This window comes from Oreochromis niloticus, linkage group LG6 (genome assembly GCF_001858045.2).
Source record: "Oreochromis niloticus isolate F11D_XX linkage group LG6, O_niloticus_UMD_NMBU, whole genome shotgun sequence".
NCBI lineage: Eukaryota > Metazoa > Chordata > Actinopteri > Cichliformes > Cichlidae > Oreochromis > Oreochromis niloticus.
In genome coordinates this window covers 18,333,461-18,358,470 of record NC_031971.2, presented here as the reverse complement: position 1 = coordinate 18,358,470, position 25,010 = coordinate 18,333,461, and the positions used below count along the sequence as shown (strand labels likewise).

General features: G+C 41.0%; 1 protein-coding gene across 1 annotated transcript; it reads right to left on the bottom strand.

Moving 5' to 3' along the window:
- Positions 1 to 21: 21 nt before the first annotated feature.
- Positions 22 to 24,311, bottom strand: LOC100706304 (hydroperoxide isomerase ALOXE3). Its single transcript, XM_025907671.1, has 15 exons — positions 23,663 to 24,311; positions 19,199 to 19,367; positions 18,755 to 18,959; positions 18,531 to 18,612; positions 18,183 to 18,305; positions 17,990 to 18,093; positions 16,431 to 16,597; positions 16,157 to 16,300; positions 15,652 to 15,855; positions 15,381 to 15,467; positions 15,106 to 15,275; positions 9,158 to 9,279; positions 8,917 to 9,017; positions 6,730 to 6,900; positions 22 to 6,558 (listed from the first exon to the last, which is right to left on the bottom strand). The coding sequence occupies exons 2-15, from the start codon at positions 19,349 to 19,351 to the stop codon at positions 6,379 to 6,381; spliced, it is 2,013 nt and encodes a 670-aa protein (XP_025763456.1). The 5' UTR covers positions 19,352 to 19,367; positions 23,663 to 24,311; the 3' UTR covers positions 22 to 6,378.
- Positions 24,312 to 25,010: the final 699 nt, after the last annotated feature.

Genomic DNA, 25,010 nt, shown 5'->3' with positions numbered 1-25,010 from the left:
TGAGAAACCACAGGAAGCTGAGCTCATGATGAAATAACGAAGCTTTATTTTATTCAAGAGATATCGCAGCCACTGTGAAATGTAGAAGTATGCAACTATTTGCTAAATACACATACCAAAAAAGTTTTGTAGAATTTTAACAAACCTTAAAGTCAATATTTGGTATGACCCTTGATAGGCTTCCCTGTAATTTCTTTCAAGTAGCCTTCAGGGATAAATATGACAGAGCCCTCATTGTGTTTTACAGATGGCTGTAACATTCACTGCTGTACCTCTCCTGACCTCTTTGAACCATAATTTTTTCAAATTGAATTTTCAATTTGGATTCATCTCTACATGTGACCTGTTTTCACTGATGTTCTACCTCAGCCTTTTCTCCCTGTTTTGCTTCCTTAAGAATGACTTGACAGTAAAACATTCACTGAGACTGTTATGGTTCAACGTGGGGACTCAAGCGCAGGACTGCAGAATCAGCTGTACACAAGAATTCTCCACACTCACGACCGCAGTTCCACTCTCCACACTCCACACAATGATTCACACAGGGAAGGTATTCAGGAGGTCTGTAGACGAGGAAAGGAGAATTAATTACAGCGTTCACAATAGACTCTTAACTGAGCTGTAGCTTTGACTCTATCTGACGCGCGGTAGACAACGATCCAGCGAAGACCAGCAGACTCCTCCTGGCTTATATTCCGATCGCCTTGATGGGCATCATGCCCTTCCGTGGGCGTGGGCCGAGGGCGTGAAAAGGTAGAAATGGCCAATCAGCATCCTGCTGATCCCCCAGGCCGTGACAGAGACCATTTATGATGAAGTTTTGATAAGGTGGATCAGCTGAAGGGCCAGATGCATGTTTCAGGTCCGTTGTCAGGTCTTTGTTGAATTTATTTATATATGTTATACAAAGATGACTTTCAGATGTTGATCTGCTGTAGATAGTTTCTTAGGCCTGCTACGTTCTTTTGTCTTCCACTTGTTCAATTACCTCAATTTTTTGGAGGATGCACTGCATACCATATGCCAGGTTTTTGGCTTAGAGCTAAGGCATTTTCTATAAATTCAGTGAAAGATATTGGAATAAATTATGTTTTACAAGAGGCTACAAGTAATAAAATGCAAAGAAACAGTTAAAAATTAAAATACCCTCTTTGCTAAGTTGTGTGTATGTAAATGACCACGGCTGACCCGACGACATGAACATGCTTTCCAGGATCCTCATTCTTTTATTTACCGGTTGCTGTCACGTTACATACACAGCTTGCAGCTGAACACTTCTACAACAACAACAAACAGCAGGCAGAGCACAGATTTTAAGCTGGCGAGGCGTGACTGTGATGCAGCGCAGATGCGTCCGCCTTCCCTGCTGCAGCACTGCCGACCACGCGCGCCACAGTGCAGATACAACACTGGTTCATTCTTTGAGTTACGTGACTTTTTATGCTTGAATGATTTTCAGGTCACTGTTCACAGGCACCTAAATGTTCAGTGTAAACTACTACAGTATATACAATAGCACTGTTCTACAAATTTTCAAAGGCTGGTTTAGGGCACCACCAGTGTAATGTGCCTCTACATAGAATCGTGTCCTTGTTGGACTGTTTACGGAAAAATAAAAATCAGTTATTTTTGTTAATGAGCCAGAATAATAAACAAACAATGGCTCTGTAAGCATGGTCATGAAATCAAAGTGGGTAGTGGTAGATACAGTTAAGTTGTTTAGCCTCCGTTAATAATTATATTATGTAAAAAAGTCTAAATGCTGTGGTGATGTTTGTTCACTGATTTCAGGAGTTTGGTGGGCTTCAAGTTGTTGATCCATCCATGGGGGATACAAAAGTGGAAAATGTATTCATGTGCAGCAAACCGGAATGAAGGGGGGAATTTCCTTACATGAGAAAAAATATGTTTGCACAATCATCAGTCAACACTCACTTTGGTGTAATATGTGCAGCACAATAGTTTGTGTGTTAAATATCAGTAGAGTTAAAGAGAAAAAGGATTTTAAATGTGTCTGCACATGCATAATCCTCAGGTAAAAGCCAAAACTTACCTACTAATATTTATCACTCTAGTTTTCTGCTGTAACTATTGGCACATACTCTGTTAAAAGGCACTTCAGTGCAGTAACAATGCTAAATTGGTTCAACAACCACCCTGAGACAACCTAAACATTAGGCCAAGGGAGTAAAAATGCACGGATTCGGGTACCACTTCCTGCTACAGTGTAAGGTTAGAGTAAAAAGGTGTTTGTTTGATTGTGGCTTTCACTGAATTTGTGTTTTAGAAGGTGAAACTAAGTGTGAGAACAGGATTACAAAACCTCTGCCTCTGCTAGTCATGCAGAACAGGTATGAAGTGACTCGTAATCCCGGAACTGCTGTTCTCTCAATTCCAGTAAAAGGTTAGAAATTACGATCAAATCAATAGCAAGAGCAGACTCGCTTTAAAGTATGACGTATAAAGTCATTTCATGACCTGCATGATTCAACGGTCTTAGAGATTTCTGATGTGTAGAACTGGTTAGAGTTTTATGTCTCTGACATTAAATCCACAAATCTAAACAGCTCATATTAAAATCTCCTAATTAAAACTTTTCATTGATTTTGTCTCATGTTTAATTGTCAGCACATTTATATTTAATATTTGCCTTAAGATGAAAGCACACAATGATTATAATGCAAAGCATAAGAGTCACGAAGCCACCGTTTTTTCGAACTATAACAATGTGGTGATTATGTCGACCATTAAAGGGTTTAATGTATATTTGTATAGATACACTACACTCTGAATCCTTCCAACATCATAACAGAATTCTGATGCTCCCTTTAAAAAAAAGGAGGGAAAAAAAGGCAGGATTGTCTCCTTAGTTAACAAGAAATATTATATTTCAGTTTTCAACATTTGGAAGGGGGGCATCTTTTCTAATTTGGGATTTTGCCCGAAGTGCTATCCCTGCTGAGTTTATAAATGCCAGTTTGGCTAATTTATTTCAAGAAGAGCACAAAAGTGGAGTGTATAATGATCAGCGTAGTTCTCTGTTGTGCTTTGCTGAAGTGAGCAAAGTTACTTTTGTACACTAAAATATCAGATGGTCATTTATGCAAAATATAATCTTCTAATATTCTAAATGTGCCAATGAAGTGTTTATTACACTGTACAACAGAATAATAACTTGTCAAAATAGCTTCCATTAGTTGCAGAAAAAAACTAAACTAGTTTACCTAAAATAAAGTTTACCTAAAATAAAGTTTAGTTTACCTAAACTAAACTATGGATCACAACGTCAGGAATGTAGTAGGTTAACTGTAGCTCAGGAGCCAGAGCAGCCAGTATTCTTGGGTAAGATACTGAACAATAAGTTGCTTTTTAATGCATTCATCAGAGTGTGAAGGTGTGTGAATGCTAGCTAGAAACCACTTAGGGTGCCTGTAGCTCAGGAGGTAGAGCAGGATCTGGCTCCCCCAGTCTGCATGTTGGGCAAGATACTAACCCTAAGTTGCTCTCTGATGCATCCAGGAGTATGAATGAGTAGTAGTTAGTTAGTGAGAACTTAAAAGCACAGAAGAAAGTGCTTGTGTGATTGGGTGAATGCTGTGTAAAGCGCTTTGAGTGCTTTGAGTAGAAAAGCACTATATAAGAATCAGTCCATTTACCACTTACCATTTACGTAGGCACAGAAAGAAAGTGCTTGTATGAATCTGAGTGACTAGATGAATGAGGTATGCTGTAAAGTGCTATGAGTGCTCAAGTTGAGTAACAAAGTGCCATGTAAGAACCAGTCCAGTCATTTACCAATGTGTGAAGGGCAGAAAGTAACACATTTTGTCACTCGTAGGCTGGATTGCAAAAACAAATGAGAATTAAAATCCACTTAGAAGTTGAGGAGGCCTGCAAACAGTCAAGGACAAATTAAGTTCATTCAGCACTAAATGTGTGATTAGGTGAGAGATTAGTTGAGTTCAGGAGTATTATGACTACATGGTCAGCGTCAACCTCGAAAAGCAATAAAACTGGTATCATAAAAATATCTCTCTTTTTTGCAAGAGCAACACCACTACCGGTCTGTGCCCAACATAGACAGCAAAATCTATAATAGTGACAGCCATTGAAATGTTATGCTTCTGAGTTATTCAGATTCTAAATACTGTGCATGCTGAGGTGCTGAACAAACAGTACAATACACGGTAATAGTCACGTTCAAGTACACAAACCCGCTGTCCTGAGTCTGTATGTGAACAGATCCACAGACTGTTGAAACTTCAGCACAGTTACAAATTGCAAATACTCTTCTGTTAGAATGAAGACAATTTCCTTCCCCCCAAAGTGGTGCTTCAGGTTTAGATTTTGCTGCACAGAACACAAGTGAACAGAGCAATTTTTGTCTCCTAGCAAAACAGATCTTGCATATATTACACAGAACTCAGAGGGCATCTATTCATTTATGCATTGATTAATGATTACCTTTATTCATTATTAAATGAATAAATGTATTAATTACATAATAAATACAATTACATAATAAATTCAAAAACCTTATTCTGAGAAAAGATATAACAGATTTTTAAGAACAAAACAAGAAATTAAGAATTTAGTCCCAAGATTCTTATTTTTTTTAAACATTTTGTTATTATAACTGCTTTCCCCCTATATCCTTTATAAGGATAACATAACCCATGTAGGTAAACTACTGTATACACTGACCAGCCACTTTGTTGTGTGCAACTGTTCAGCTTCTCTTTAACATAAATATTTTTAAAAAAAAAACAAAAACCCAGCAACATTTGGCAACAACTCAAAAGCAACCTGCAACCTGAACTTCAAACCAAGCATCAGAAAGGGGAAGAAAGCTGATTTAAACTTTAGACTTGGCATGGTTGTTGGTGCCAGGCAGAGTATTGGAAATCAGAGGGAAAATGCCAGACTACTACAAATAATTCAAGTTAGGACTCATTACAAACAACACTTGTAATGAGTCATGTCTAATCTTGAAGCAGATGCACACCAGGTGCCATTCCTGTCAAGGTAGGAAAATGGGGCTATATTTGACATGAGCTCACTCAACTGGACAATAGGAGATTGGAAAAACACTGCCTGGTTCTGGTTTCTCTGCTCCAGTATTTAGATGGTGCAAACAACATAAAAGCATAGATCCATCCATCTTTGTGTCAGTGACTATAATGGTATGGGAGGATATTTTCTTGTCAGACGTTGGTCTGGTCCTTGGTACCAATTGAGCCTTGTTTAAAGACAGCGACCTACCTGAGTATTGTTGCAGACCATGTCAAGCCCTTAATTATCACAGTGTACCCATCTTCTGATGGCTGCTTCCAGTAGGATAATGTTTCATATCACAAAACTCAGTTCATCTCAAACAGGTTTCTTGAGATGACAATGAGCTGTACTTAAATGGTCACAGTCATCAGATCTCAACCCAGTAGATAAGCTTTGATTCACATCATGGATATGTAGCTGACAAATCTGCAGCAACTGAAGAATATTTCCAACACCTTGTTCTAGCCTTGTACTAGCAAGGTGTACCTATTAATGTGCCCAGTGAGTGTAAAGTAAATTGATATAATTGAATTGAGGTGACTGTTGTTGGGATTTGGTGCTATATAAATTGAACTGAATTAAATATATTCACATTTTTGCCATTGATATGGTATCTATAGAAAATACAGTGGCCTATGTAAACATCACTCTATTTCGCAGTGTTAAATAAATATGCTACACATTTCAACAGTATAAGTGGGCTAAAGTGGATAATGCAGACCCATCTTGTTAATGTCTGTGAGTCATGTGTGTTTAATCTGTGCCATGCATTAAATTAGGCTTTAGAGAACTGATAATTTAGAGCATGATGAGAAACTAAAATCACAAAAGATTTCTGCAAAACACAAGTGCACATTAGTGGCTGACATGAAATAGCAGCCTCAGACTAAGATGAGGGCGTTCATGTTGTCTAACTCACCAAAAAGCTGTTTGTGTTTAGCTCAAGAAAATTCAAACATTAAAATAATGAAAATATAAACAATGAAATGCAGTAAATGTTTTCTAAGAAAAAAATACATCATGATCGAGAGATCAACTGTCTCAGAAGAGACACCCAAAAAATCTAACATTTTTCTTTGACGCTTCTTTATTGATAGGATAGCAAACTATGATGAAAATCAGAAGATGATTCAAGATTGTAATCAAAAATTAAATTTACATTTTAACACAGATGAATAAAATTTACAGTTTAGTATATATAGTGATTATAAGCAGTAAGTTCTTTGTTCTATTTCATCAGTAAAAGTCAGAAATTAGAGGTCTTTCCCTGCTGTTGTTTGAAGAGGGAGCTGAATTTTGTCTCACAGCTGAGTCTTCTAATATTCAAATGGCCACACTGTTTTCTAACTCTGCCGGATCCATGTAGGTGTATGGCACTTCTAAACGCTTGTTTCTGCCTTTGATAACTAAACTTAAATCTTCAAGCTCCATCTGAAAATCCTTGAGTATTTTGCGAGGAATCTCCTCAGTGAAATGCTCCTCCGGGTACTGGCCAAGAGGGACCTGATGAGAATAATGATACACTTAGGTTTTCTTCAACAAAATTCACTTAAAAAATTCTTTGTTTTTAATCAAATAAGGCTCTTGGAATTACTGTGTACAGTTGTATTGTGTTTACAAAACTTGAATTCAGACATAATTTCTGTTATTCTTAATGAAATCTTTGCTGCTTACAAAGTCACTGGACTGCTTGCTGAGTAGCCACATGGTGGCCATGCCCTGAACTGTTACATTGACGTCAGGGAAGGTGGCCAACATCGTGGCCTCGCTTGTCGTCCCCTTTGTGGTCGGTGGCGGGAGTTGCAGGGAGATGGGAGTGTTGGGCATCCAGCCACCATAGTCATACTGCATTTGATCAAGAAGTAAAAGATAACTGATAAAAAAAAATATAATGATGATGTAATAATGGTGTTTAATGTATAATTCCTTCTTTGTTTTTTTAATATTGGTGATGCCTCCCTGTAGTTTTATGGTATTATTATTCTTGCTTGCAAAAGTATTCGGCCCCCTTGAACGTTTCCACATTTTGTCACATTACAGCCACAAACATGAATCAATTTTATTGGAATTCCACGTGAAAGACCAATACAAAGTGGTGTACACGTGAGAAGTGGAACGAGAATCATACATGATTCCAAACATTTTTTACAAATAAATAACTGCAAAGTGGGGTGTGCGTAATTATTCAGCCCCCTGAGTCAATACTTTGTAGAACCACCTTTTGCTGCAATTCCAGCTGCCAGTCTTTTAGGGTATGTCTCTACCAGCTTTGCACATCTAGAGACTGAAATCCTTGCCCATTCTTCTTTGCAAAACAGCTCCAGCTCAGTCAGATTAGATGGACAGCGTTTGTGAACAGCAGTTTTCAGATCTTGCCACAGATTCTCGATTGGATTTAGATCTGGACTTTGACTGGGCCATTCTAACACATGGATATGTTTTGTTTTAAACCATTCCATTGTTGCCCTGGCTTTATGTTTAGGGTCGTTGTCCTGCTGGAAGGTGAACCTCCGCCCCAGTCTCAAGTCTTTTGCAGACTCCAAGAGGTTTTCTTCCAAGATTGCCCTGTATTTGGCTCCATCCATCTTCCCATCAACTCTGATCAGCTTCCCTGTCCCTGCTGAAGAGAAGCACCCCCAGAGCATGATGCTGCCACCACCATATTTGACAGTGGGGATGGTGTGTTCAGAGTGATGTGCAGTGTTAGTTTTCCGCCACACATAGCGTTTTGCATTTTGGCCAAAAAGTTCCATTTTGGTCTCATCTGACCAGAGCACCTTCTTCCACATGTTTGCTGTGTCCCAAACATGGGTTGTGGCAAACTGCAAACGGGACTTCTTATGGTTTTCTGTTAACAATGGCTTTCTTCTTGCCACTCTTCCATAAAGGCCAACTTTGTGCAGTGCACCACTAATAGTTGTCCTATGGACAGATTCCCCCACCTGAGCTGTAGATCTCTGCAGCTCGTCCAGAGTCACCATGGGCCTCTTGGCTGCATTTCTGATCAGCGCTCTCCTTGTTCGGCCTGTGAGTTTAGGTGGACGGCCTTGTCTTGGTAGGTTTACAGTTGTGCCATACTCCTTCCATTTCTGAATGATCGCTTGAACAGTGCTCCGTGGGATGTTCAAGGCTTGGGAAATCTTTTTGTAGCCTAAGCCTGCTTTAAATTTCTCAATAACTTTATCCCTGACCTGTCTGGTGTGTTCTTTGGACTTCATGGTGTTGTTGCTCCCAATATTCGCTTAGACAACCTCTGAGGCCGTCACAGAGCAGCTGTATTTGTACTGACATTAGATTACACACAGGTGCACTCTATTTAGTCAGTAGCACTCATCAGGCAATGTCTATGGGCAACTGACTGCACTCAGACCAAAAGGGGCTGAATAATTACGCACACCCCACTTTGCAGTTATTTATTTGTAAAAAATGTTTGGAATCATGTATGATTGTCGTTCCACTTCTCACGTGTACACCACTTTGTATTGGTCTTTCACGTGGAATTCCAATAAAATTGATTCATGTTTGTGGCTGTAATGTGACAAAATGTGGAAAAGTTCAAGGGGACCGAATACTTTTGCAAGTCACTGTATTTCAGCAAGACAGTGTTAAACCCCATATTGCATCTATCACATCATGGCTTCATTATGGAAGAGTCTGGATGCTGAACTAGCCTTGCTGCAGACTAGACCATTCACCAGTTGAAAACATGTGGTACATCATGAAAAGACCCAGGACTGTTGAGCAGCTAGAATCCTTAATGAGATGGATCATCATTGCTCTCCCAAAGGTCTCCTAGGTTCTCAGATGTTCATGCACTGTTGTTTAAAAAAAAGGTGAAACTGTGTTTATACAAGGACTCACCTGTCCAGAGTTCACGGCTGCATGCTGGGCTGAGCAAGTGAAGATCACCATGGTGACAAACTTGACCAACTCAGTCACACAAGTAAATGTCTGAGGAATTCCTGTTGAGCAGAAAAAACCCAGCATCAATTGCATTGAGGTGAACAAAGAAAGATTGGATATATGTTTGGATTATAATTATATATACTAAGAATCAATCAACTTTATCATAATAAGAACTGAAAATTTCTTTAAAGCCAACCTGTTTCTGCTTGAGAAAAGAATCCATGTTCAAAAATGTCCATAATCCACTTCTGAAGTTCAGAGTCCTCCTGGACCTCACTGTCACTCTTGTAGTAGTAGCCGAGCATTCCCTGCACAAACCTTTGCGAAATTAGATGAAACATGCTTTCATTATTTATTTCATTAATTTTACTTAGGGATGGTAGATATCTGTAAGTATTAGAGACACCTTTCATTTTAAGAAAAGTACTGACACCTTCTGAGAAACTTTAATTAAAAAAATTGAACAATGTTTAACATTAGTGTGTACTTAAAGCTGTACTTAATATACTAATCTCTCATCTGAGTGTCTACGGGAACCACAGAACTTCCTATGGTATTTCCTTAGATCGATCATTCTCAACTATCCTAGGGGGCACCTCCTATTTTGACCTCGGGACTTCCAGGCCGACAGACGGATTGGTGCTGCGGCTGCAGTGATGCGGACGCTGCACCGGTCCGTCGTGGTGAAGAGGGAGCTGAGTGTAAAAGCGAAGCTCTCAATTTACCGGTCGATCTACGTCCCGACCCTCACCTATGGCCACGAGCTGTGGGTAGTGACCGAAAGAACGAGATCGCGGATACAAGCGGCAGAAATGAGCTTCCTCCGAAGGGTGGCTGGCCTCTCCCTTAGAGATAGGGTGAGAGGTTCGGCCATCCGGGAGGGGCTCAGAGTAGAGCCGCTGCTCCTCCACATCGAAAGGAGCCAGTTGAGGTGGTTCGGGCATCTCACAAGGATGCCCCCTGGGCGCCTCCTGGGTGAGGTGTTCTGGGCATGTCCCACCGGGAGGAGGCCCCGGGGCAGACCCAGGACGCGCTGGAGAGATTATATCTCTCGGCTGGCCTGGGAACGCCTTGGTGTTCCCCCGGATGAGCTGGAGGAGGTGGCTGGGGAGAGGGAGGTCTGGGCTTCTCTGCTTAGGCTGCTGCCCCCGCGACCCGACTTCGGATAAAGCGGATGAGGATGGATGGATGGATGGACTTCCAGGCCATACTCCGCACTGGCCACTTGATTATGGCGTTCCATGTATGCCCTGCCTGCTAGCATCTTGCAGCCTGCTCTTATGTGCTGGATTGTCTCAGGGGCATCTTTACACAGCCTGCAACTGGGGTCTTGCCTGGTGTGATAGACCCCAGCCTCTATGGAGCTTGTTCCTGTGCTGCCATGATTAGTGCCTCTGTGTCGTCTTTCACTCCTGCTTTGTCCAGTCACTGGTAGGATTTCTGGATGTCTGCCACTTCCTCTATCTGCCAGTGGTACATACCATGCAGGGGCATATCCTGCTATGGTGGTTCCTCCTCTTGCTCCTCTTTCTTGGGTTTTTGCTGCCTGAAGTATTTACTGAGCACGCAGTTGGTTGGGGCCATTTTCCTGATGTACTCCTGTATGTTCATTGTCTCATCCTGGACTGTGCTACTGACACTCACCAGTCCCTGGCTTCCTTCCTTCCGCTTAGCATACAGCCTCAGGGTCCTGGACTTGGGGTGAAACCCTCCATCCATGGTCAGGAGCTTCCTGGTCTTGATGTCAGTGGCTTCTATCTCCTCCTTTGGCCAGCTTATTATCCCAACGGGGTACCTGATCACAGGCAGGGTGTAGGTGTTAATAGCCCGGATCTTGTTTTTACTGTTCAGCTGACTCCAGATGCAAGACCCTCTGCAGGTACTTGGTGGTTGCATCTTTCCTAGTGGCCTCTTTGTGGTTTCCTGTTGGATTCCCTGGTATTTGTTGTTGTCCTCAATGTCTGCAATGTTGCCTTCTGATAGTTCGATCCCCTCAGTTCTGACTATTTTCCCTCTCTTTGTTACCATCGGACTACACTTCTCCAGTCCAAACGACATTCCAATGTCATTGGTGTACATCCTGGTTGTGTGGATCAGTGAATCGATGTCTCGTTCACTCTTGGCATACAGCTTAATGTCCTCCATGTAGAAGAGGTGGCTGACAATTGCTCTATTCCATAGTCGCTATCTGTAGTGAGTTTTGGCAATGATCTGAGAGAATTCTGGCCTATGCAGAACAGTAGTGTGGGGACAGGGCATCTCCCGCACTTGATAGTGACTTGTAGATAGAAGATAGATAGAATGCCTTTATTGTCACTATACAGTTGTATAATCAGATACAGAGCATCTCCTACTCAGTGTAAACATGCTGGGGGTGGGGGGGTACAGTTCTGCAGTGCTATGTACATATGGACAGTATTAACATAGGGGGAAAAGATATATATATATATATAAAATGTACATTAAACAAGCCGTATTTTTAAGAAAGAAAAAAAAAGTAATATGTAATAAATAGTGTTATGTATATACAGTTGAGTTATTGCACATAGAATTGGTATTGCACAGTGGTGGTCCATAGAGGAAGTGGGAAGTGGGGGGCTGTGTTATCGGTGCATGTGTGAGTTCAGGGTGGTTATGGCTTTGGGGAAGAAACTGTTTTTGAGTCTGTGGGATTTTGTGTTGATGCACCTGTAGCGTTTCCCTGAAGGAAGCAGGCTGAACATGTTGAAACCAGGGTGGGAACTGTCCTTGATAATGTTTGCTGCTCTGCTGAGGCAGCGGGAGGAATAAATGTCCATCAGGGAGGGGAGAGGGCAGCCGATGATCTTTTGTGCTGTCTTGACCACACTCTGAAGCCTCACTCTATCCGCCTTGGTGCAGCTGCCGTACCATACCGTGATGCAGTAGGTTAGCAGGCTCTCAATGGACGAGCGGTAGAAGGTCAGCAGCAGGTTGGAGTTCAGCTTGTACTTCCTGAGGACTCTCAGGAAGTGCAGCCGCTGTTGGGCCTTCTTGACGACCGCTGAGATGTTTTCTGTCCAGGAGATGTCAACAGAGATGAGGACACCAAGGAACCGGAAGGTGTGGACCCTCTCCACACACTCCCCGTTGATGTAGAGGGGGGCTAAGTCAGTGCTGTGTCTCCTGAAGTCAACAATGAGCTCTTTGGTTTTCTTAGTGTTCAGTGCCAGGTTGTTTTCTGAACACCATGCTGCCAGCTTCAGGACTTCCTCTCTGTAGTCTGCCTCGTCTCCCTTCAAGATGAGTCTGACTACCGTGGTGTCATCAGCAAACTTGATGATGAGAGTCTTGTTGTGGGTCGAACTGCAGTCGTGGGTGTAGAGAGAATACAGGAGGGGGCTCAGCACACAGCCCTGTGGGGAGTGGAGGAGAGATGAGGGCCGAGTCTTACAGTCTGGGGCCGGTTTGTGAGAAAGTCTTTTATCCAGGCACATGTGAGAGGAGGGAGGCCAAGAGTGACCAGTTTGGTGATGAGGATGTCCGGGATGATTGTATTAAAGGCTGAGCTGTAGTCCACGAAGAGCATTCGCACGTAGCTCTGCCGCTGCTCTAGGTGACTCAGCACAGCGTGGAGGGCTGTGGCGATGGCGTCTTCTGTGGATCTGTTTGCGCGGTATGCAAACTGGTGGGGGTCGAATTCTGGGGGGAGGTAATCCTTGATGTGCTGAAGGACTAGTCTCTCAAAGCATTTCATGATTACCAGTGTGAGGGCCACAGGGCGGTAATCATTCAGGCTGGAGATGGGAGACTTCTTCGGCACTGGGATGATTGTGGCTGATTTTAGACAGGATGGGATAGCTGCCTGATCCAGTGAGAGGTTGAAGAGTCTGGTGAAGATGAGGGTGAGCTGGTGTGCGCATGCTCTTAGTACCTTGCCAGGTACTCCGTCTGGACCGGCCGCCTTCCTGGGGTTCACTGCTAGGAGCCCACGTCTGACATCGTGCTCCATTACAGTGAGTGGAGCGGTGTAGGAACCAGGTGAGGATGAGGATGGGAGCAGGGCTGAGGCAGATGAGTGCTGCTGTTGTGGTGTTTCAAAGCGGGCGAAGAAGCTGTTTATTTCCTCTGCCAGCTGCACACTCGGGTTTTCTGTTTTCGCAGTGCTGCCTCTGTGGTTGATGATGTCTTGCATTCCCTGCCACACCTCCCGTGTGTTGTTGCTGGACAGGTGGGACTCGATGTTCCTTTTGTGGTCTGACTTGGCTTGTGCTATTGTCTTGAAGTTGGCCTCTAGTGTTGTTAGCCACATCCCCATTGATGAAGGCTCTTAGGGTCCTGTCGATCTTGTACAGTTCTAGGCATTCCAGGATCCAGGTGTGGGGCATTGAGTAATAGGCCTTCTTGTAACCAATCCAGGCAGTGCACAGGTTGGTCAGCCTAGTCTTGCAGTCTTGAGTGACTGCTCTGTCTACCAGTAGCTGGTGTTTTGCTCTTCTGGTATTTCCATTTTGGGTGTCTCTTATCGACTTGTGCTGTTAGACGCTCATGGAGTGCAGTCAGCCTCTTCAGCCAGTAGGCGTGAATCATGTCGGGGCCTGGTGCTGTCCAACTCTTCATACTGGAGACCCTTTCTTGGATGACCCTGTTCACGGAGGTTACTGTGGTCTGCTCTTAGATCCACTAGCCACTGAGCATTGATGTTATGGGTTGGGTCCTTCTCCCATGTGCTCTTCCACTATTGCTCTGTTTCCAGCCTTGGTGCTGCTGTTCTCATATTGTTCCCCTGCCATTAAGAGTACACCATGGCTGGTTCTGTGGAGAACAGCAGGTTTATTCTTCTGCTTTCTATCTCTCTGGTGTACCTCTTCAAGTTTGCCAAGGTTGTGAGTCTTTGCTTGGCCGTAGCACCTTCTTCATTGCACCTTTCTGCAGCTCTGATAGTTGGCTAACCTCCCTCCGTGCTACCTTTATCTTGGCCTCTAGACTCCTTCTCCATGGAGGGTACTGCTCCTTGTGGCTGTTCAACTTGTAGCCAAGTATCTCACTGATCACTGCTGCCGTGGTGTAGATAAGCTGGTTAGTCTCGGTATTGTCCATAGTGCAGCATTCACATCATCTAGTACAGGGGTGTCAAACTCCAGGCCTCGAGAGCCGGTGTCCTACAGGTTTTAGATATCACACATGTGAATCAAATGATTAGTTCATTACCAGACCTCTGGAGAACTTCAAGACATGTTGAGGAGGTAAACACATCTAAAACCAGCAGGACACCGGCCCTTGAGGCCTGGAGTTCGACACCCCTGATCTAGTAGATCATCTGAGGGTACTTCACGCAGTCTTGGTAACCAGCCACGAAGGATCCAGGTTTCAAGCTTTGCCATGATCTTATCTCACAGGTTAGTTCCTCTCGTGCTCAATGATCCTTCTTCCATCGCACTTGGGGCCCCCACCCAATCTCAGGTGGGGGTAATGATATCTCCCCCTTGACCTGTCATCCTGGCTTCCCCTTGCCGTAGCATTTGTGTTGTACCTCGTCAATCTCTAGCTGTGAGAGCAGTTCCTTCTTCTGAATGTTGGAAAACATTCCCCAAGTTGTTTCGCCATCAATCTGGATGCTGGGTATTGAAGATTCCATAGGTCCCTCATCCTAGTCAAGTAACCCTTCCACTGGGGTTACTTGACTAGTAGCATTCCAACAGCACCCTGTTTTCATCTCTTTCTTTTGTGTTCATTTTGTGTTCATTTTTTCAATGATCTTTTATTGGGGAAAAAATGGACTGAAAGTATTTTTTCAACAAAATAAATTAAAAGGAGCAATCAGAAAGCTAAATGAGTTAAACCAAATTGAAAACAGAATGCTCCCTGCGCCTGGGCCTCCTCCCAGATTCTGGGAGTTGGACACGCTGGAGAGGTTATATCTCTTGGCTGGCCTGGGAACGCCTTGGTGTTGCCCCGGACAAGCCGGAGGAGATACCAGGGAGGTCTGGGCTTCTCTGCTTAGGATGCTGCCCCCGCGACCCGGCCCCCGATAAGCGGAAGAAGATGGGTGGGTGGATGGAAAACAGAATTGTAAAATGACATAAATAAAATAAAAATTAATAAACTAACAAATAATAAAATATTATTATTATAACAGAACTGCAGTAGCTTGGTGGCATCATTAAGAGGTCAAAACTACCATACCTGTGGATGATATCCCAAACCTTTAGTCCATCATCTCTGTAGTAGAAGTTTGGCACAGCTTCTAGGCCACGTTCAGCAATGTCATCTGTTATACAGAGGGAGCTGTAGGTCATTGAGGACACTGACCTCTTCAGGATTGTAAACATGCCCTCTCCACCTGATGCTGCAAACTACACAATAAGAAACTCACAGTTAGAGACAAATGTTGTACATTACACTGAAAAAGAAACAGTTCTTTAGGTAAAGGTCTAGTGAGTGTGCTGGTCTTTGCATACCTGAGTGAAAGCACCAATCTCAGAAATTAGAAGGCGTCGAGCTAAGAAGTTGATCTGCAGAGTGTAGCGTGTGTGAGGTTTGAGGAGCTGAGGGAAAGAGGGAACTCAGTTAGTGACATGATTGGGGCAACACTTTGGTATTTATTATGCTGAGGTACGCTGTTGCAGAATCAAAAGTCCTTTTTGGACAAATTAATAATCTCAAATGCTTTCAACGTTATTTAAAATTATTTACAAACCAAAACACTGAGTTTCAGCAAACGTCAGTTACCTTGTACAGAGGATGCACCATGGGCAGGTTGCGCAGCAGTGACACTGCAAAAACCTCAGCCAGCAAATGTGTGCGCAGTAGGTGAGCATTGAGCTGATGGTGATTGAAATCTGCACTTCTCACAAAAATCTTGGCGATCAACCAGTCGTACTCAGAATCAGTAGGAAGAAAGATTGGATTGTCATCTGATGGAGTCTGCTTCAGCTATACAAGGACAGGGTCAAGTGATAAATCAAATTATGAGTTATTCTTAATCTCTGGCTTTCTTCTACAGCATGTCTTTTGTCCTTCTCCCTCTCCCCTCACTCCCAACCGCTTGCGGCAGGTGGCTTCCTGCTTCTGACAGAGGTTTCTTCCTGTTAAAAAGGGAGTTTTTCCTTTCCAGTGTTGCCAGTGTTATTTGTTGACAAAGAATTGCCTGATTGTTGGGATTTTCCTCTCATATTTACCCTAGAAATATATATATATTTTGCTATGTAAATAAAGCTCATCTGAACTGAATTACCTGAATAGCAATCGGCATTAGTTTATTGTCAGGAGATTTGTGGAGCAGGACGAGAGGAGCCATCAAGTACTGCTTCTTCCCATTGATGGTGTTTGCTTTCACCCCATCCAGAAGTTTGTAGTCACACAGGAATATGTTCCCTTTCTGTTTGAAAGTTCAGGTTATTTCAACAGTGTATATATTCAGTGAATGTGTAAGTGCATTTATTGCAATGACCAAGTAGCTGATTTAAGAAAAATTTCTTTCTCCTTTTTTTGTGTCTTTCTACATTCACCTTCATTTCATCTGCAAGGCTGCAACGACTGCGGGGAAAGACCATGTCATCAGTGACAGGGAAGTTACTGGGCAGGGTTGTACAACACTGGATCAAAATGGGGTTGACACCATTTAGAAACTGGTAGCCAAAGAAAGCATCCTCTTTCCAGTGTTCCTGAGCATATTCTGCAAAAACAAAAAAGAAAAAGAGAAAAAGCATTTAACAACATGTTCCTTTTTTTAAACTAGCCTACAAATTTTGCTCCATTTCTGACTTTGTGTCAGAAGTTCAGTGTCTGAGAGTCTTGATTATGTGAAATGTATAAAAAGTCATAAGCTCTCTCTGGTGCAGGCCACCCCCCCAACCAGACTGGCCACCCCAGGTGCCAGCCCGAAGCTAAAACAATAAAATTCAATCAAATATCAAATGTACGATTATGTTTTCACAGTGAAGTTCAGATATCCGAGTGTAAGTGAATGCAGCATCGGCTTCTGCACTATGAGCATCACGTTAGCAAAGGAAGGAGAGCCAAGCACGAAAGACGGCACCGCAGAAAACAATTTTTCGGCGAAAGAAAATGAGGAGAGAATAAATGTCCCAGTAAGTAATATGAAGTTTGTTGACTTTAGTAAACTTCGGTGAAATTAGAATACCAAGGAAAAAATAACACTTAAAGAATTATTGCAACCGTCAAATATTTCAGACAGTAGGCTACTGGGGGGAGCTAGCATAAGAGTTATGAGTTATAAGATATAATCCAAGTCGTAACATTGCTGTATGGAGCTGCAGATTTGGTTGCAGGTTAATACTGGCAGTGTCACCATGCCAGCTGACTGTATTTCATCATCAGCCAGTGTTGTTCTTTATACATCAATATTACCAAAGTTTACCATAAGGCAGCACTTACACTACACTGTGCGGTCTAGCTAATTTCTCTCATTACTTATCCTTTCTGCCAGCTCCATGTTATGAATAGAGTGTAAATCACCCCATGAAATGGCTGTGCCATGTTCAATGCAGGGATGTGCAGTTCTGGTTCTCAAAGCTCCTGTCCTGAGAACATCTCTTGTACTTTAGCAATGCAGTATCTAGAAACTTTGCACTGTAGTGATTAAAATCTCATTCTAATAAGAGTTAAAAGCGCATTCGGTTATTAGGTTTATAGGGTTATTGAATTATGGTTAACGGTTGGTAGAATTTTTTTTAACATTATCTGCCAATTACATCTGCCACCCTTCTCCAAATCTGTGCCCCTACCTGGCCCCCCCAACAAAAATTTTCTAGACACGCCACTGCTCTGGTGAGCTTTATTAGATATTGAAACCATTTTCTACTTGTTAGATCACCTGTCATAAGACAAAATGAGACTTTATATTCTCAGTTTTAAACATCAATCAATAGCTATAAACTTATATAATATATATGTTTTTAAAGAACAGGCTTCTTATTATTCAGGAGAATCGACTATGTATACTGGTATAGTAATACTTCAAAGGTAACAGTTAAGTACATATTATTATAGATATTATTATGCACACTGTATAAGTACTCCATACTCCAACTATGATGTTAGTTACCTGATATGTCAGTCTTTTTGCAGCAAAACACTCGATCGATGCCGTCAATATTATCCCACTTCTCCTTACAGTTATCCAGTCCCTTCAGCTTCAGCTCAGTCAGTCTGAAACAGAAGAGCACATTCATCTTATTTCTTTACTGTATTTAACATAGTTATAGTTTTGATAGGTAAAGAGAAAAAAAGAACGTCACCCTGTGGAAGCAGTGTAGAGAAACTCTGTAGTTTTGGTGAAGGAGAACTGAACCTCAGATGGCAGAAAAATTGGGTTTTGTGCCTTCAAGGAGTGAGGTATTCCCTCTGCATATGTATCCCAGCTGAGAAAAAGAAATTGCAGTTTCAATTCACAAAACATAATATATGAATAATATAGTTTGCAATGCATTTTTAAATTAATCTCAGCAGACAAACAATATATTGTAATGCTTAATTTTAAGCTTAAATATCATTAGTATTAGGATATTGAGCTATAACTGGAGAGCATTTGTATTCCAGTTTCAGGAGCTGTAAAGCTAAAACGTGTATAAGCTCTGAATTCTCACCGATAGTCTTCCTCTCGCTGCTGAATCTCCTGCTGCCGACTGTACCTGCCAAGATGATGGTTGTCTTCAAAGACTTTCAGAGCTAAATAAGAAAAAAATGGTTTCAAGTTGTTCTTGTAAATATGGTATATACTGTATTAGGAAATTGCTTCAGCCTCATTACAAACTTTGTTTTACATCTTCAATGGTTTGAACAAGATTTAAGATGAGCACATTTCCCAAACCTTTTCCATCTTTAAAGCGGTGCACCTTGCTATCAGCAATCCAGCGGTAGATGGGAAAATTGTAGATGTCTCCTTCAGGGGATTTCACTTCCACCTTGGCACAAAACCAATCATCCTCTGGGAACAGTGGGAGAGACTGTTTGTCTAACTCTATTAGTAGAAGATTTCCAAGGGAAGTGGAGCAGGACACCTTAAACTTTGATACCTAAAGAAATGACATAGCAGTTTGTGTTGAGCTTCAACACTCGAGCATACAAATCCTCTTTTAATTTACTGTGGTCCATGAAGTGAACTGTTTGCTTTGACCATCTTCATGGTGATAGATTTCAACTTTACATAATTCACAGTTAATAATTCCCTTATTTCCCCTAAAAGTTTGCATGTACTGTATAATGTCATATAGGGAGCCTGAAAAAATCATGGAGATGGCCATCCCAGACTTACGGCTCCTCTGACGAAGGATGAAGCCCCTTTCAAGCCCATGAGCCACGTGCGATCACTCTCCCCATCTGTGCCCACCAGCTTAATGTAGACATTGTTAAGAGTAGTGGAATTAAGGCGATCACCAGTGAATACGGTCACTTTATACTGCACCATTTTTCCTCTTGAAATCCTGGTAGGGGGAGAATTATAATCATTCTCAGCACTGATTTGGAAATGTAAACATTCAAAATTCTTGCATTGCAATTAAAAGAATTTGAAGAGATTATCTAAATGCCTTTTTTGACCCACAATTTCTGATTGAAATCCTGTGAAAACATCTCTTACCTTTGTAAACGAGACGAGGACGTTTCTTAGAATAACAGAACTTGCCCCTACAATTTCTCTTTTTATTTACTCAGTTTAGTGGGAGTGTCCAGTCAGTTGCATCAATCAGGTATTGTGATGAAATGCCAGATAAGGTTATCCAAATAATAAATCTGAAGGAAGTGTTATTTTATTCATGATAAATTAGCTCTGCCACTGTGAAATGTTGTCTATAAACTGCACCACTCTTTTTATTGACCCGTCAAAGCCCTTGACACTGCTGACTTGTCATTTTATGCCAGAAGTTATTGGAACTAGGCCTTTCAGAGGAAGGCTGGTTTACTAATTACCTTTCCGACTGTAAGCAGTGCGCGCAGTTTAACGGTCTCTCTTTGAGTTTTTAACATATCACTAATGGAGTGATCTGTCTTACATTATTTGATATTAATGTTAAGGGTGTGGGACAAAAGATAAATGTATTTTACCATTTATATGCAGATCACACAATTATGTTTGTGCTCATACCACCAACATGGTTTTCCAACAATTACAATTAGCTTTTGATAGCTTTTGATGAGCTCGGGCTCGGGTGTTTCAAGTACAAATAGTATGGGCAGTATTTCCCTCTACTGTACCTTTTCAAGGTTTTTCTGTTGAAACTCATAAAAATACTCTTTACTCCTCCTTGACAATGGTGATATTGTTTGCATGAATAACCCTGCTCCTTCTCTCTATCTCTTGGACTATCTTTATCATGGGGCATTTAGGATCTAGAAGTGGCTGTAAACCTTTAAGACACAGCTGTACTTTACAATCTCTAGCTGATTTGTCTTCATTGGAATCACAAAGGATGTTCCCTCACTCTTTATGACTATTCACTGGGATTGTATCTATAAATATATGGTGGACATTTTATCTTTAAATCTATTTCTGACTCATACAGCTCTTGCCAGATTACATATTCAGTTATAGTCTGTGGTCTCAAGATTTTTTTTACACTCACAACTCCATCAGTTCATACAGAAGGATTTGCAGCTATTTCAATTGATTTTGTTTGCAGAGTTTAAAAGATGTGTAAGTGGTTTTGTGAATTCCTAAATGGGAATTTGTTCTTGATTTTAATATAATTTTGTAAACGGACAGTTTTCGATATTTGATTCTGTTGTTCTGATTCTGATGTTTCTTTTTTATTGCTTCTACTTTATTGCTTGAATTTTATTATTCTTATCTGAAAAAGGTTTCTCTTGTAAACAAAACAATGAGTGTTAATAGGATTACCTGTTTAAATACAGGTTAAAAAAATATTTAGGTCAGTGGTGGTTTCTTGGACATGACGATGAGTATGAAAATTATCATAGCTATCAGATTCAGCTATGCGAGGTAAAGACTGAGGACCCAAGTGCAGGACGGGGTAATTGAAGGTTGAACTTAAAATCCTGCAAATATTCCATGGAAAAAAAAAACAGCACAACTAGTGGGATGAGTTAACCAAGGGTAATACACAAGGTAATGAGTCAAGAGGATTCATGCTGGAAACCCACTGGAGACTAGTCTGTGTAAGTTCTCAGTCATCTGGGTCATGATAATCTAAGGAGCTCGGAAAGAAAGCAACTTTAAGTTTCTTGAATGAAGGATGAAGGTCTCAGCTACCTCCTCCAGTGCAAGAATTTCTCTGTCTGACCTAATACAAGAAAAGAAGGCCGTCAAATCCCTGAGCAAAGACCAAAACATCACCATATTACCAACAGACAAGGCAAGGTGCACTTTTGTTCTTATTATACCAAGATTACTACACTCCTCAGTGTCAATAATACCCATGAAGCCTTAAGGAGAGATCCCACAAGCAACTACAAAAAGAAAGTCGTCAGTTGGGTGCGACAACTTGAAAAGGAAACGACATTGTCCACTCTACATATCACTGTCTGTACCCTGGGGATACTATACCCTGTATATATTGACTTCCATCATATCAAAAACTTTACTGTGTTCACCAAAAAGGTCCCAAAACGTACACTGGATTCAAATAAAATCATAGCGTTCTTTGATGTGGCTTCCATTTTCACTTGTATCCCTAAAACTGAGGTATTGTCAGAAAAGCAACACAGCTCCTTAGAAAACAGAAACAGCTTTACCCCTGATCAGATTTGCACACTGTTAGACTTCTGCCTTACCACCATCTATTTTTAATTAAACAAGTGTTTCCAAAGACAAAAATATGGAAGTGCAGTGGGCTACACAATGTCACCCTTTACATCGAAGAAGTGGAAAGTAAAGCTCTTGGCTCTTTCAAACGGACAGCACCTTGCCACTGGGTCAGATACTTGGATGACACCTTATCTTTGGCCTTTGAACTTCTGCAGGGAGCCACCATATTATCGACACTAGCTCTCCGCAATGTCAAATACCTTGTTTTTGCACACATTTTTGAAAGTTATATCCAACTTTACATAAAAATACCTCAGCCAATGCCTCAGGTGTTGTTGGGGTTTTTTTTGTACAACTATTTAAAACTATTTACAGAATAATCAGCTATCATGTATTCAATACAATTCAATTCTACTTATATAGAACAACATCACAACAGCAGTTGCATCGAGGCACTTTATATTGTAAGGAAAAGACCTCAAAATAATACAGATAATACATTTGCCTTATCATTATCTCTTCTCTGCAGAGGAATCCTGTGTGCTCTGAATGAGTTACAAACTGTTTTCCCCTGGAGCTCAGGATCCGTAGCTCACAATTCCCATTGTTGGCATTATTGAATTTTGCTTCAGTCTATATAAATGCAGTGTCAGTGCACCAGTTCTGCATATTGAGTCTAACAAAAAAAACTATGACAGACTGATTGTCGTGATGAGTTCCGGTGTATTTGGTTTCACTTAATTCATTTAGCTTACTCATCAGTTGAAAGAAATAAGTACAGCATGGAAAAGTCTTCGAAACATTCAGTGTCATTATTCACAACTCTGTGTTGAGGTCTTTTAGTAAAGCTAAAGTAAAAAGTAGACATGAAATATTTGAATGTCTTGAAGTAAAATGACACTTAGATAAAACTTATAATAAATGCACTTAGGTTTGGCCTTTTTGTTCAAGTTTGATCTATAAATTAGTTTGAAGCGTTGGTACATTTGTCTGATGCTGGGATGTCTACATGACTGATTCAACAGCTTTCACAATTTTATAAACTGAACTAAAACTAGTTTTTCAATTAAAAAAAAACTTAAACAAGAAATCTGGAAACTAACTGAATCCAATCCAATTTCCAAATTTATTTGTAAAGCACTTTAAAATACCCAGCACATGACCAAAGTGCTGTACAGAAAATAAGTTAAAAACAATAGAATAACAGAAAAGAGCAAAAATAAATAAATAAAACATATAATACATAAAAATTAAAACAGTCCTATATTAAAAAAGAAAACAAGATAAAACAGCATAGAATCAACTAAAAACAACTAAAACAAAACTAAAAAATAAAAACCAACATCTCACGTGGTGTCAAAGGCCAGGGTAAAGTGGAGGGCGGGATTTCAGGAGTGACTTAAAAACAGGTAAGCACGCTCTCTTCTAAGTTTACGCCCAGTCCTGGGTACATTCAGGAGCAGCTGATCAGCTGACCTGAGAGAGTGGGTGGGTGTATAAGGCTGTAGCAGCTCAGAGAGATAAGATGGGGCTAGGCCATGGAGAGCTTTAAAAGCAAATAAAAGAATTTTAAAATGAATCCTAAAAGAAATGAGCAGCCAGTGAAGTGAAGCTAAAATAGGGGAATTGAGCTCAAACTTTAGAGTGCCAGTTAAAAGACGAGCTGTGGCATTTTGCGCCCTCTGTAGATGGGGAATATATGATGCGCTGAGCCCTATATAAAGTGCATTACAGTAATCCAGCCGAGTGGTTAGGTTTAACTGAAGTTAAACCAAAGTGAAAAAAACATTTTTTTAAATAAAAATTAATAAACTGAACTACTAATAAACTTATGACCCAGTATTGTAGGCCTCTTTTTGTTAAAAGGGAGATTTTCCTTCCAATCATCACCACATGCTTACTCACAGGGGATCTTTTCAATATTGTAGGCTCTTTACAACAGAAAATAAAGTACATTGAAATGTGTGTTGCTGTGAATTGGTGCTATATAAATAAAGCTCAGATGAACTGAATTACCTGAACAGCAATCGGCATTAGTTTATCATCAGGTCTGTGGTGTAGTATTTGTGGAACAAGTACTGCTTCTTGTAATTGGTGGTGTGCTTTAGTCACACAGGAATGTGCTCCCTTTCTGTCTGGAAGTTCAGAATATTGCAACAGTGTAGATACAACATTGGCTCAGTGAATGTGTACGTTATTGCTAAGATCAAGTACTTGATACAAGAAAATGTTCTTTCTACTTTTTTAAAAGTGTGAGACAATCGCTTTCATTTAATCTGCCAGGCTGCAGAATTCAAACATTGCAGAGTATTTTATGTATATATAATGTCTTTAATTATAATTAATTAACCCTAACCCAGCCAACAATTATTCTAATGTTTCATTTTAACCTTAAGTATACATAATATTAGCAGATTCAGCTGTAGCTGGAGGGCATTTGCATGTCAGTTTCAGGGGCCATAAAGCTAAAATGTGTGCATGCTCTGAGCTCTCTTCCTGTTGCTGCTTAAGCTCCTGCTGTACCTGACTGAACCTGCCTAGATGAGTGATGTCTTCAAAGAGTCTCAGAGCAAAAAAGAAAAAAAGGTTCTTGTAAATATGGTATACTTGGAACTTGCATTAACCTCCTTTTTACAATGCTCCAGGAGGGGTAAAAAGGAGGCCACATGATTGAATTGCATGTATGACCCAGCTCATTCTCTCTATCAGTTGGACTTATCACAGAGCTTTGAAATTTATAACTCACAGTAAACCTTTAAAACACTGCTGTACTTTTTATTCTCTAGCTAGAACTACACAGGATGGTTCACTGGTATTTTATCTATAATATGGTTTACTCACCTCTTATCAGATTACATGTTTAGTCATAGTCTGTGGTCCCAAGACTTCATGACATTCATTGTCAACAGTTCATGCAGAGTTTAGAAAGAGGCCTTTCCCTGTACCCTGCAGAAGGATTTACAGCTCTCTTAACTGATTTTTGTAAACATTATGCAGTTTTCATTATTTTACTCTTTCCATTTTATCGCTGTAATTATGCTAAAACATCTCTCCTGTAAATGAAACACCGAGTCTTAAGTGTCACGGCTGCGGCAGTTGTGCGGGGTTGAAGGGAAAAGGGTCCAAAAGCAGGTACTGATGTAGATGCGATGAGTGAGCTTTATTTATATGAGGTGATAATACAGACAGAGGTGGCGAGAATAGAAACTAAGATAAGTCTAAACTAGGAAAACTAAACAAACTTAAAACCATGACTCGCAGAATGATATGCAGGATAACACACAGGATGACACGTGGAGGTAAAACAGAGTGGAACATGGGAAGATGCACGGAGGTAACACAACACTGGGTCACTCCCAGGACC

What these genes read in the sequence shown, in the direction of transcription:
- LOC100706304 (XM_025907671.1), bottom strand. Translation starts at nt 19,351, where the DNA reads ATGGTGCAGTATAAAGTGACCGTATTCACTGGTGATCGCCTTAATTCC. An exon ending in TGGTGCATCCTCTGTACAAG is followed by an intron (nt 15,468 to 15,651) that starts GTAACTGACGTT and finishes TCTTTCCCTCAG; the next exon opens with CTCCTCAAACCTCACACACG. An exon ending in GCAAGCAGTCCAGTGACTTT is followed by an intron (nt 6,559 to 6,729) that starts GTAAGCAGCAAA and finishes TATTCTCATCAG; the next exon opens with GTCCCTCTTGGCCAGTACCC.